The following is a 14,267-nucleotide window of genomic DNA, read 5'->3' as shown; positions in this document are numbered from 1 at the left end:
TGCCTAAAAGTTACTTTTGCCTGAGCATTGCAGCAAGGATGCAGAACTGAGAAATGTTAACATGGCTAGTGTTGTGATGCCATCCATGTTGTGATACCTGGCTGTCAAAATTGTGCAGATTGGAACTAGTAGTTTGGCCATACATATAGAACAGACATCAGGCAATAACAATTCATTTCAGCAGTTAACTATTGTGAGTGAACACAAAATGACAAAATAATCAAGTATATCCATTAATTGTTGCTTTATAGATTATCCACTTAAGGACACATCATCCTTAGAAGCAGCTGGGGCAATAATAGGAGCTGTTCTAGCTCTTTTCTTTATGACAATTTTTATGGTGATTCTACTAACTCTGGGAAAGAAAAGAGCATACCTTGACACCATGTAAGTATTGTCCAGTGGAAACAGTACAAAGCTATTATGTTTATGATTGATTCTGTCCCTGAATGTTTATATTGGGTAGGTTGACCTCTAAAATCATGATCAAAATCCTTGATCAAAAAGATGATGTCAATAATAAAGAATCAGATTGATATCTTAATTGATTAATAACACATTGAATTGAGTGCATAGTGGTATCCATTCCACACCTTACATGGCACCTAAAATAAAGATCCAATTTTACTCGGCCTTTGGCTTCTTTTTAGTCTGTAACTGCCTATGTGAGATAGTAATGTGGAAAGTAATCGAGGATAGATATATTCCCTCAAGATTTTTATCATACGTGTCCTAGGCTCCAGGGTAGTTGTTGTGTTTAGTGAAAAGCAGAGACTTTCCAAGGCTGGTTTTTAGTAAAGGGGCACTGTAGCTGGACTGTGAAAATAGAGGGCAGGTTTCCCAATCTATGGTCCATATTATGCTTTTGGACCACATGGCTGTATAATCAGGTGCAAAAAAAAAGGTTCAGACTGTGGGCCTTTCTGTCTCCTGCAGCTGATTACTTCATGTGAGAGCTGAGAGCACTAAGTCTTGGACTGCAAATACGGCTGTCATTTTTGCCTACCCCGGGCCTGGTAGGAAGGGATCTGGCAGGATCGGACTGGCCCACTGCTGTACTGGTAAAACACTTTGTGGGCCACAACACCTATTGGTTCCACCCCTGTCTGCCGCTGACTCTGCCCCTGCCAGCCACTGACATCTCCTGCTGCCATTATCCTGGAAGTTCAGATGATGGCACAGAGAACCTTCAGCTCTTAGCATCATCACTGTTCCCCTGTTGCAGCAGTACCCAGGAGAGGCCGGTAGGCACAATGTGATGATGTCATCACTACACAAAGCAGCAGAGGAAGTAGAGGAGAGCTGCTGGGGAGTGGGAGCAGTGACGGGGGGGGGGGGGGGGATCACAATATGAGAGGGAGATCATGGGCCACATTATGAGGGGGAGAGGATAGGAGCCACATTATGGAGTGGAGATGATGTGGCCAACAAAACAATATGGTGGGGAGATGATGGAGGGTCTCAATATGAGGGGTAGTTGAAGAGCCACAATATAATGGATAAATGATGTGGACTACAATGTAAGGAATTTAGATGGGTCCACAATCTGAGTTGTAGATGATGGAAGGCTGCAATATAAGGGAGAGATAAAGGGATCACAAAAGGAAAAGGATACAAGGCCACAATATGAGAAGGAGCTGGCGGAGGCACCAATTGCTTTAAAAAAGAGATCCTACCCAATGCTGAACCTTAAGGCTGCATTCACAAAATGCACTTGAATTGCGTTTTGAAGTGAATTTCGCATCTGGAGAATTTCTCTACCCGAATGTGTATGTGTTTAGATCTAAATGCTTGTGTCTGGTAAGTGGCAACAGGTTTGTTTGTTTTTTTAATGCAGCACAAATGTAAACAATTGTTCCTACTTACCAGCTGCAAGTGTTTAGGTTTAGGCACATCTGTGTTCAGATGCACTTGAAATTTCAAAACGCAATTCACTTGCATCTTGTGAATATGGCCTTTGGCCACATTCACACTTTGTGTTTGTATTACATTTTAAAACTCATTGCAAATACGACAGGAAAAATGCAACTCAAAATACATCTGTGTATCTTTAATAAAGATGTGTTTTGAAAACACATTGCCTAAAGATATGCAGGTAATATCTCTTTTTAGTAGTATGAGGGCCCCCAGATTATATTTCATTGGTGGGCCCAGCCTCCCCTGCTACCTGGTATAGTCAGGATTGAACGAGTTTAGTAAGAGCACAGATTAGAAGACAGGCTGTGGTTTTTTTTTTAATAATGCACAGACCAGTCTGTGTCCATGTGTCAATCTGTTAAAGCACATTTACCTGCCTTTACCAAAGCTAATGGTTTAAATGTCCCCCAAAGTGTCTATGATTATTGTGAAAATTACAGGCTACACACAGACATTCCAAGTGCATTATACCTAAGTGTAACTACATCAGTAATACTGTCATCAGAAATTGGCCTACTATACTATTACCAGTAAGTTGTCAACCTGCTGAACAGCTTCTTGGTTATGTTTCTTTCATGGTCCAGCTTGGTGGCATCATCAAGAAAATCAACTTTGAAGTCAGGTGCTAACAAGTTGTATAAAGTCAAGGAGGTGGAGAGTTTAATATTGAAGTGAAACTCTCCCTGCCTCTGAACACTTCACCCCTCGGATTGACATCATGCGTTACATCATGCGTTGGACATCCGGAGATCTGGTCAATGATGTCCCTGGACGCAAGACCATCAATTCTAATGAAGGGGGCATTCTGAGGCAGGGAAAGCTTGACTAAGGTGTCAAACTCTCCGCCTCCTTGACTTCATAGAACCAATTTTAACCTCACTTCAAATTTGATTTTCTGAATTATGTCACCACACCAGTCCATGAAAGAAACTGGATCGAGAAGCTGCTCAGCTGCTTATTAACATACTGGGAGTGGTTTATTTGGCCAACTTCGGATGACAGGTTCCCTTTAAGGGAAATGATATTTGGTTATGTCACCTTATTATTAATTTTTTTTTCTTTTATAGAATCGAACTGCCACCAACACAAAAACCATGCCCTTCCTTTGAAGATCCTTCACTTTCTGTTGTTGGTAGGAAATATTTTTACGAGGTAAGCTGTAAAGTGTATTTTTATGAACTTAATGTGATAATTCATGACTTAACCCCTTAAAGGAAATCTGCCACTTTACAAAAGAAAAACACACCTACACAGGCACGGCTGAATTTTCAGCTCTCTATGAATAAATGTGTGTGAAATAGCTCAGATAGTCAGTGTAAAATCTAACAGCTAGTTCAGTATGTGATATCCTAGATAGTAATAACATTGTGAAACAAAAGGCTATATGAATCTAAGAAGGTGTTGGTAGCATACTGTAATTAAAGGCTGTAATTAAATGTAGGATTGACTGTGATCCACATAAAACTGCGGGTCAATAAGGAACTTGTGTATAAGCTCAGAAGGTAGCTCAAATGATAGTTGCAGCCCCTGACAGTGATCTGTATGAACTACGGCTGCAACACAGACTCATGTATCAGCACAAAAAAGGAATCTGCCAGCACTTCAATATTTTATTGGAGCCATAAAATCCACAAGTAAGTTACATAACAGGTGCAGCGCGACGTATCTACGTCATGCCGTTGCGTTGCGTTACCTGCTCTCCCCTGCTGATCGGGTGGCTGCACGCCGGACAATGGAGGATCTGGAGTCCTAACTTTTTCGTCCTCCACAGCTTCTATGCTGTTGTCTCCCCTCCGTTGCTGGTCGGCTGTCCGGGGAATCCGGTTGAATGTAGCGCTGCATGCGTACATCTGACTTCACCAGATGGGCTCCCTGTTCCCTGCTCCGGGCTTATGAAAGCATACAGCAGGAGGTACACTGAGAAGGCAATTTCTGTGGCTGGATCGTGACCGGAAGAGGCGCTGACTCGGATTGATGCGACCCCAGGGCGCCGCTGCTGAGATGGGGCGGCTTGGGTGTTCTCCGCGGTGTCGGCGAGCTTAGGAGTCGGAGCCATCAGCCTTTTACTGCCTGTTCTCCTTCTTCGCCCCGCTATGCGACTGCTGATTGACTGAGTCCTCTGGAGCCTTGTCTACAGGATGGGTGAGATCTATCTGAGTTTGGTTTTTCCCACGGCCGTACTTTAGGTGTTACTAACATCTGTTACTAACTGGAACTAACTGGAACTAACTGGTACTAACCACTATCTGGTACTAACTGTGTCCGGCTGTTTTGCTAATTGAATATTAGCTTTAAAACTTGTTCTTTTCTCTCTTGTTTCTAATTTACTCCATCTACAAGGAACTGCATCTCTCATTTGTTACTAACTAGTCTCCATTATATGGACATTACTTTCATACTAACTCTACTCAACTCAGTCTCTTAGATTGCCTCGGTTTCAGTAGAGACGGTGCAGATATTATCATCAAAGGTCCTTTCCCTTTTTTTTTTTTTTTTTTTTTTTTTTTATATATATGCGATATGTGTTATCCTGTGGTTCTGTACCTTTAGAGACGCCTAGGGGCTATATTGCTACTGTCAGTAAGCTGGTGTTATACACTGTGTAATTGCTTATTTGTTGTGTTTGTATTAGAAGGGGTTGGCTGTCTTGGTTTCGGTTAAGACCCTTTTATGATGCCACCAAAAAATGCATCAAGAAAATCCCTAGGTACAACATCTCCTAGGGAGAAAGAGAGAGGAGGGTCCAAAGTGGATAATTCCACAAAACTAGACAAATTATGGAAGTCCCCTTCAGTGAAAACTCGTACCGGCCTGACAGCCCAGAAAAATCCTGAATACGAGTGTCAGGACCCCAAAAATAGACCACAGGGGTCGAGATTTGCAGTCCTCGAGGGGGAAGAACAGGAGAGCGACGAGGCGGGAGTTGGGGGAGAAAAAGCAATGCTCAGAGAGATTCTTGACTCTATAAAAACCTGTAACTCAGCCATCTTGGATCTCACAGATCAAGTGGGTGCCTTGAGAGGAGACGTCTCTCTTATGAGAGAGGATCTGAATAAGGTTAGGGATAAGCAGAAAATTTTTGAGGACAAAATTGGCAATATCGAGAAAGAGATAAGCACTCTAAAAAAAGTTACGTCCTCATTAGAAAGTGAAAACAAGGGCCTTAAAGGTAAACTGGCCGATATGGAGGATCGCACAAGGAGAGCTAACTTGAGGGTTATAGGGATACCAGAAAAGGCTGAAGGAGAAGACCCCGTTACCTTTATTAAAGAGTGGTTTCTGGAAAAAATTGGGAAGGAGCATCTCTCCCCCAGTTTTGACATTGAACGTGCTCATAGAATCCCCTCAGCAGCTTATGTTCCTGGTAATAATCCCCGGACCTTCATCTGTAAAACACTACTCTCTAGAGATCGGGACATTATATTACGAAGAGCACGCGATTTAAAAGATCTATCGATTCAAGGTGTAAAAATATCGCTCTATCCGGATTTCTCTAGGGATACCCTACAAAAAAGGAAAAGTTTTTTTGAGGTGAAAAAAAGGTTAAGAGATAAAGGTATTATTTATTCACTGATGTTTCCGGCAAAACTAAAAATTATTTTTCAAGGTCAGTCCCAGTTTTTTAGCACACCAGATCAAGTCTCTGACTGGCTGGATCTCAAGGGTCTATGAAGACAGATGTGCAATGTGTACCAGTTTTGGGGGAGTAGGGGTTGGACGGGGGTGGATAAGTGGCCTAAGTAGGTAGAGTTCTACTATGGTAGGACATGTGTTTGGGTTTGGGGGGGAGGGATGCCTTGTTGCTGGAGATGTTGATTGGTTGATTGCTTTCCCATCCACTTTATCTAATGGGCACTAGGTTTATATCCTGGAATATAAGAGGGCTGAAGGATCGTCTGAAGCGCTGTATCATTTTTGATTACATTATCAAACAACTTCCTGCTATTGTGATTTTGTTAGAGACACATCTTGACAAAGACTCCTTAGCCCTAGTAGACCGGAGGTGGGCCAGTCAGATATATAATTCAGTCTATACATCATTTTCCAGAGGGGTATCTATTCTGGTCCATAGAGCTATTAGTTTTCAAATCTCAGATGCTTGGTGCGATGGAGAGGGGAGATTTGTCTTTCTGTGTGGTATTTTAGAAGGCATTAAATGTGTTGTGGCAGGGATATATATTCCACCTCCCTTCAGATATGACGTCCTGATAAGTTTGATGCGATTTCTGGAGAAGGTTGGTGACTGTCCCGTATTGGCTCTGGGTGACTTCAACTCTGTTATGTCAGAGAAGGAGGACCGACTAGGGAAAAGGAAGTTGGTAGGTACAACCGCGATGGACACCCCCTTCTCCAGATTCTGTCAGGAGGTGGGCTTGAAGGATGTCTGGAGGTCCTTAAATGGGGACTTATCAGTATTCTCATGCTACAATCGTTCTCATAACTCCTTCTCCAGGATCGATTTGGCATTGGCCAATGATTATGCCATTGGCTGGGTGCGGAAAATCCGCTACGATAACCGGTCTATTTCAGACCACTCACCATTGGTTCTCGAGCTGTTCGCCTCAACTAAACCCGCTATGAGGTTTTGGAAACTTAATGCGCATTGGCTCTCCCTATTAACAGATGAGGATAAAATTAAGAGAGAATTATGCAATTTTATATCCGCTAACCGGACCTCTGATAATGTGGGTTTGATCTGGGATGCTTTGAAATCCTTCCTTAGAGGGATAATAAATTCAGAAATTATATTCCTCCGTAAACAATGGGTGAGGCAAGAGAAGAACTTAAAGGAAGAAGTCGTAAAAAGAGAGAGGGACTATCAGGCAAATAGTTCACTAGACTTATATGATAGATTTAATAAAGCACAAGAGGAGTATAACAGATTTATTACTAATAAAGCTTTGCAAAAGTTATTCTTCCTGGATCAGAAGTCACATTGTGAGAGTGGCTCTCCTTCAAAAGGGCTTTTTCACAAAGTTAAAAAACAACAGGAATCAAATAGAATCACCATGATTAAAAATGTGCATGGGGAAGTAACTGGCAATGCTCGGGAGATCGGGGGTATTTTTCTGCAGTTTTTCCAAAACATTTATTCCTCAGATCTGGAGGTATCAGCGGAGGATATAGGCCACTATCTAGATAATATCCAGTTCCCTAGATTATTGACAGACAGAGCGGACAGGTTATCTCGTCCAATATCTGTCTCAGAGCTCGAGGAGTCGCTCTCATCCTCCAGACGTAACTCCGCACCAGGGTTGGACGGGTTACCTCTAGAAATTTACAATAGATTCGGTGCTATTCTCCTTCCCCTTATGGTGGAGATATGGGAGACGGCACAGAGGGTGGGGAGACTACCCGAGTCCTGGTATGAGGCATGTATAGTTTTATTACCAAAAAAAAATAAGGATCCTTTGGAGGCAGAATCCTACCGTCCGATCTCCATTCTTAATACTGACGCTAAATTGGTGGCCAAATTGCTTTCGAATAGATTAAAAGAATGCGTCTCAACCCTCATACATGAAGATCAATGCGGCTTTGTGGCCGGTCGCCAGGGCAAAACTAATATAAGGCGGTTGTTTGCTGGCCTTCAGCTGGGACGGGGGGAGTCCCGCTCCATCCTGTCATTGGACGCTTCTAAAGCCTTTGATAGGGTGGAGTGGGACTTCCTCTGGGAAGTTCTGCGGAGATTCGGGCTGGGCAGCAGATTTGTTGACTGGGTTAGACTCTTCTATCAGGCCCCTAGGGTCTGTATAAGAATAAATGGCGACTACTCTTCGTTCTTTAGTTTGTCTAGGGGTACTAGGCAGGGATGTCCCCTGTCACCCCTATTATTTGCCTTTTTTATAGAACCATTGGCAATAAAAATTAGGTCAGATGGGGAGATTGGGGGCGGAGGATTGGCCGGACCTACAGATAAGATAATGTTGTATGCCGATGATGTCTTGCTCTGTCTAAAGGACTCTAACACATCTGTTCCAAAAGCCCTGAAGGTGATTAGGGAGTTTGGGAGGTTTTCGGGTTTTCAGATCAATACCCACAAATCTATTTTGGTCCCACTCGATACCGATTCTCATCTTAATTTGATCCAGGTGGATCTAAAGATTTCAGCTTCATGTGAATATTTGGGATTAAAGATTACACCAAACGTAGGGGATTATATATCTCTGAATTTGGCCCCTCTATTAGCAAAGCTAAAAAATAAGGTGAATACATGGAATACGCTGCCATTAAATCGAGCAGAGAGAGTTGTTCTCACTAAGAGTATTTTGCTGCCTCAAATGTTATACGTACTTTGCAACTCTCCCTGTTGGATTGGTAGGAAATGGTTTGGCCTTATTCGTGCGATCATAAATAAACTACTATGGGGGAGAAAAAGGGTACGCATTAAACAGGAAACATTAATGGTTAACAAGGAGAGGGGTGGTCTTTCACTCCCCTCCCTGTACCACTATTTTTTGTCGGCACAGATTCAGTATATCCTTGAAAATAAATGCTCCACAGTATTTCAGGTGATCAGTGATCGGGTAGGGCATAGATTTATGTCTATTCTTGCCCTATTGGAGTCAGGTCTATTGAAACGCTGTGCTAGCAAAACATTTCCATTGGCTGTATTACTGGAGAATACCTGGAGAGACTTTAAGAGGTTGTATGGCATTAAGGGGGGTTTCAATTTCACCCCGCTATGGGGCAATCGCAACTTTTTAGAATTATATAAAATGGAAGATGTCGGATTTTGGAAGAGAAAAGGGATTCATTCACTGGAGCATTTGGGGGCACAGGGGGGATTACCCACCTTTCAGTTTTGGTGTATGAAGGGGATTCTGGAGGAGAAAGACTATTTTAGGTATTGTCAATTAGCACATGCATTTAGGAAAGAAATATTTCACGATAAGTTCACGATACACGAAGGTGGTAACTCCTCTGTAATTTTAGGGTTAGAGACGTCACTTCTGAAAATGTCTAGGATCTATCACCTGATGAGATTGGACATAGACCAGAACTTTAGTCATATAAGTCAAGTAAAATGGATAAACCAGGTTGGTCCTATCACAGCAGCACAATGGAGAGATATATACAAAAATGTGGTGCGATCCACAATTAATTTAAATCACAGATGCACTCAACTTAATATTCTATATAGAATTTATTTTTCACCAGTTGTTATGTTTAAAATTGGGTTAAGTGAAAACTCTAATTGTAAGAGATGTAAAAGTGCACATGCCGACATTTTACACGTTTTATGGGATTGCCCTAAAATCAGTCTATATTGGGAAGAGGTCTATAAGATAATAGAGATTCAGCTTCAATGCTCCCTGACACGAGACGCTACTTGCGGGATACTGGGCTTCCATCCGATTTCCGTTGACTCTAAAGCAAAAAGTCATCTAGCGTTGAAGCTACTCTTTCTCGCCAGATTTATATTAGTGAAACATTGGAAAGATGACAAACCACCAGTGGTGAAAGAATGGAGCAATCTTGTTGCTCGCACTAAAGCCTATGAATGCGCATATGAGAAACGCTATAGGAATGGCAGCAGATTGAGTGGGTTATGGGACCAGTGGAGAAATTGAAGAACTGGTTCCCCATCTTCGTCCCTGGGAGACCTTGGGATGGGTGGATAAGGATAAGTTAGATAAAATTTTGGTTATCTTTCACATCTCCAGCACGGGCAGAGGGTGGTGGGGTGGGAGCGGGGGGTTTGGGAGGGTAGGGCGGGTATTTGGTTTTTTGTATAGGTTAGACATTTCTAGGGGGAATGGAGTCCTCATAAGGTGGCTATTTATGATATATATTCGCCCCGCCCCCTAGATATGGTGTTTAGGTATTATTGCATCTCAAAAAAGAAAAAAAAAAAAAAAAAAAAATTTAATCGTAAACAAATTTTATTATGTATGTAGACTCTCTGTATATTATATGATTAATTTGTATGTTGGATGTTTGATGCTAGGAGAAGGCACCTGCGCGTTCCTGATCTCCTAATTCTTGTCTTCTTTGAATCACTTGTAATAACTGAGTCTATTTAATAAAATTTTATTTAAAAAAAAAAAAAAAAAAAAAAAAAAAAAAAAGTTACATAACAGACTGACCCGTTTCGAGCTAACCGCTCTTAGTCATAGTCTGACAAACAGTATGTAAAATACCAGTATTTACACATACAATGTGTTAATCAACGATCAATAGGAAAAGATAAAGGGATTGTTTCTTTTAGGAATTGACATCACTAACCACACCCTGTAAAAGGGGTGAGGAGAGAAAAAATAAAAAAATGGGATGGATTACAGCAGATAAGGATCATGCGATCTTAAATACATGCATGACAAGTATAAATATAAGCATAAATATAACTAATAATTTAAGTGCGTCTGGTTTCTGGTAGCAAAATATGAAGTAACATACCTAAAAAAATCCCCATATAAATAGCTATTCTTTTGTGACAACAAGTATGAAGCAACACTAATAAAAAAAAAAATATATATATATATATACACATGGATCTAAAGTGTTACAACCAGAAGCATATATGTTGATAAGATTATTAATCCAAAGGACAATATATATATATATATATATATATATACATATATATATATAGTAACGGGTTGGACCCCCTTTTGCCTTCAGAACTGCCTCAATTCTTCGTGGCATAGATTCTACAAGGTGCTGGAAGCATTCCTCAGAGATTTTGGTCCATATTGACATGATGGCATCACACAGTTGCCGCAGATTTGTCGGCTGCACATCCATGATGCGAATCTCCCGTTCCACCACATCCCAAAGATGCTCTATTGGATTGAGATCTGGTGACTGTGGAGGCCATTTGAGTACAGTGAACTCATTGTCATGTTCAAGAAACCAGTCTGAGATGATTCCAGCTTTATGACATGGCGCATTATCCTGCTGAAAGTAGCCATCAGATGTTGGGTACATTGTGGTCATAAAGGGATGGACATGGTCAGCAACAATACTCAGGTAGGCTGTGGCGTTGCAACGATGCTCAATTGGTACCAAGGGGCCCAAAGAATGCCAAGAAAATATTCCCCACACCATGACACCACCACCACCAGCCTGAACCGTTGATACAAGGCAGGATGGATCCATGCTTTCATGTTGTTGACGCCAAATTCTGACCCTACCATCCGAATGTCGCAGCAGAAATCGAGACTCATCAGACCAGGCAACGTTTTTCCAATCTTCTACTGTCCAATTTCGATGAGCTTGTGCAAATTGTAGCCTCAGTTTCCTGTTCTTAGCTGAAAGGAGTGGCACCCGGTGTGGTCTTCTGCTGCTGTAGCCCATCTGCCTCAAAGTTCGACGTACTGTGCGTTCAGAGATGCTCTTCTGCCTACCTTGTTTGTAACAGGTGGCAATTTGAGTCACTGTTGCCTTCCTATCAGCTCGAACCAGTCTGCCCATTCTCCTCTGACCTCTGGCATCAGCAAGGCATTTCTGCCCACAGAACTGCCGCTCACTGGATGTTTTTTCTTTTTCGGGCCATTTTCTGTAAAGCCTAGAGATGGTTGTACATGAAAATCCCAGTAGATCAGCAGTTTCTGAAATACTCAGACCAGCCCTTCTGGCACCAACAAGCATGCCACGTTCAAAGGCACTCAAATCACCTTTCTTCCCCATACTGATGCTCGGTTTGAACTGCAGGAGATTGTCTTGACCATGTCTACATGCCTAAATGCACTGAGTTGTCGTAATGTGATTGGCTGATTAGAAATTAAGTGTTAACAAGCAGTTGGACAGGTGTACCTAATAAAGTGGCCGGTGAGTGTATAATCATCCATGCAGTATAAACACACAGTATACACACATATACATACAGTATATAGACACAATACGCATATATACACACTATACAGCACGTGCACATCCATACAGTATATAGCATATATACTCTGTCGCACTGCAGACCTTTAGCAGCTGCTATGGCTGCTACCCCTGAATTGGGCCTGCAATTAATATTTGCTTAAATTTAGTAATAATTTTTAATAAACTACTCAGTTTCTGTATATTTTCTCCTAATTTTCACCTTTTTTGTAGGTGCATTGCCACGGTCATGATGATTTTGAAGGGACAGTGCAGAATTTAGCTCATCATCCACCATACTGTGAAACGAATAATATGAATGAGCCAAGAAGAGCTTACTTAACCCATTGGCATTACGTCTGAATGATTCAAATTTATTACATTTGGCACTTGGTTGACGGATAGTATTTTTCTATTTAAAAAAAGAGAATCTGTAAGAATTTGTAAGAAGTTTTTTAACATATTTTTTGTTTTGTTATGTAGAAACTTGAGATGAATTTCTCCAACTTAATTTATCACAAATCACACAATAAAATGTGTTTCCATCACTGTTTGTTAACTCAAATTTTCTGTTATTGAACACTAATGAGCCTCAACAAGGGATCTCAACAGACAGGTGCTATGTATTACAGACAGAAAACATGAGTATTTCAACCCCATAACAAATGTTCAGCAAAGAAGTGAAACATTTTCTGTATATGTGAATTATGCTGCAACATTTACCCCTTAATGACTTCCCTATCAGCTGTTTATACCGGTCATTGAGGGTACTTCTTCTGACGTCCCGCCTTTCTACGGCGGCGCTTCAGAAGAAGATTGCGGAACGTCGGGTCCCACTAGTGCAGTTATCCGGCTGTGACATCACAGCCAAGACCCGGCACTAACAAACGGGATCGGAAAAACTCTGCTCCCGGGTATTTAACCACTTACATACTGCGGTATAAAACGACCCGAGTATAAGCCGAGTTACCTATTTTTAACACAAAAAACTGGGAAAACCTATTGACTCGAGTATAAGCTAGTGGGAAATGCATTGGTCACAGCCTCCCAATATATAACCAGCAAGCCCCCTGTAGTATATAGTGTGCCTGACCCCCAGTATAAAGCCTGCCAGCACCTGAAGTATATTGCCTGCCAGCCCCCTGTAGTATATAGCCTGCCAGCCCCCTGTAGTATATAGCCTGCCAGCACCTGTAGTATACAGCCCGCCAGCCCTCCAAGTATATAGCCAGCCAATCCCCTGTAGTAAATAGCCTGCCAGACCCCTAGTATATAGCCTGCCAGCTCCCTGTAGTATATGGCCTGCCAGCCCCCCAGTATATAGCCTGCCAGCCCCCTGTAGTATATAGCCTGCCAGCCCCCTGTAGTAAATAGCCAGGCCCCTGTGTTATATAGCCTGCCAGCACCCTGTAGTATTTAACATGCCACCCCCTGTAGTATATAGCCTGCCAGCCCCTGTAATATATAGCCAGCCAGCCCCCTAGTATATACCCAGCCAGGTCCCTATAGTATATAGCCTGGCAGCCCCCTAGTATATACGCAGCCCCCTGTAGTATATAGCCTGCCAGCCCCCTAGTATATAGCTTGCCAGCCTCCTGTAGTATGTAGCCTGCCAGCACCCTTTAGTACATAGTCTACCAGCCCCCTGTAGTATATAGCCTGCAAGCCCCCTCTAGTAAATAGCCTGCCAGCCCCCTCTAGTATATAGCCACCCCCCTAGTATATGGCTAGCCAGCACCCTGTAGTATATAGCCTGCCAGCCCCCAGTACATAGCCAGCCCCCTGTAGTATATAGCCTGCCAACCCCCTAGTAAATAGCCTGCCAGCCCCCTGTAGTACATAGCCTGCCAGTACCCTGTAGTATATAGCCTGCCAGCCCCCTGTAGTATATAGCCTGCCTGCCCCCTGTAGTATATAGCCTTCAAGCCTCCTGTAGTATGTAGCCTGCCTGCCCCCCAGTAAATAGCCAACCTGCCCCCCTGTAGTAAAAAAAAATTAACACTGTACTCACCTTTCTGATGTCTCCCGTAGGTCCTCTTCTGCTTCCGATGCTCCGGTGCCTCCTCTGTTCCTTCGGTCCTCTTCGGGTTCTTCCACTCCTCTTCAGGACATTCTGCTCCTCCTCGAGGAGCGGAACCACCCGAAGAAGAGCCGAAGAGGAGTGGAAGAACCCGAAGTGGATCCGAATGACCCGAGGAGGCACCGAAGCATCAGAAGCAGAAGAGGACCTACAGGGGATGTTGGAAAGGTGAGTACAGTGTTAAATATTTTATAGACTCAAGTATAAGCCGAGTTAGGGTTTTTCAGCACAAATTTTACAGTAAATGAGGTATCACCATAATCATAGTGAACCAGAGAATAACAATAAAATATTTTTTGTTTTATGTTATGGCGAGCGGGAAAAAAAGTGCTAAAAATTCAAAATAAAAAATGATGGATTTGTTTGTGTCGCCCTTGAAATAGTTAAAAAAATCTCATGAATAAGCTATAGACCCCCAAAATGAATTACCATATGTTTGCATAACCAAAAAAATAAA

General features: G+C 42.3%; 1 protein-coding gene across 2 annotated transcripts in view; it reads left to right on the top strand.

The window, feature by feature from the left end:
* NECTIN3 (nectin cell adhesion molecule 3) overlaps nt 1–12,197 on the top strand; it is a 95,974-nt gene extending 83,777 nt beyond the window's left edge. The window contains exons 6-8 of one of the 2 annotated variants that reach the window (XM_072137111.1): nt 252–387; nt 2,985–3,069; nt 11,965–12,197. In XM_072137111.1, the coding sequence (XP_071993212.1) occupies nt 252–387; nt 2,985–3,069; nt 11,965–12,093 (350 nt within the window). In that variant the 3' untranslated portion in view covers nt 12,094–12,197. Of the gene's footprint in view, nt 1–251; nt 388–2,984; nt 3,070–11,964 lie in introns of those variants that run through there. The other variant, XM_072137110.1, reaches the window with a different exon arrangement.
* Nucleotides 12,198–14,267: the final 2,070 nt, after the last annotated feature.

The sequence above is a fragment of the Engystomops pustulosus genome, chromosome 2 (genome assembly GCF_040894005.1).
Source record: "Engystomops pustulosus chromosome 2, aEngPut4.maternal, whole genome shotgun sequence".
Lineage (NCBI taxonomy): Eukaryota > Metazoa > Chordata > Amphibia > Anura > Leptodactylidae > Engystomops > Engystomops pustulosus.
Note: the sequence above shows the minus strand (reverse complement) of the source record. Positions and strands in the feature narration are given on the sequence as shown.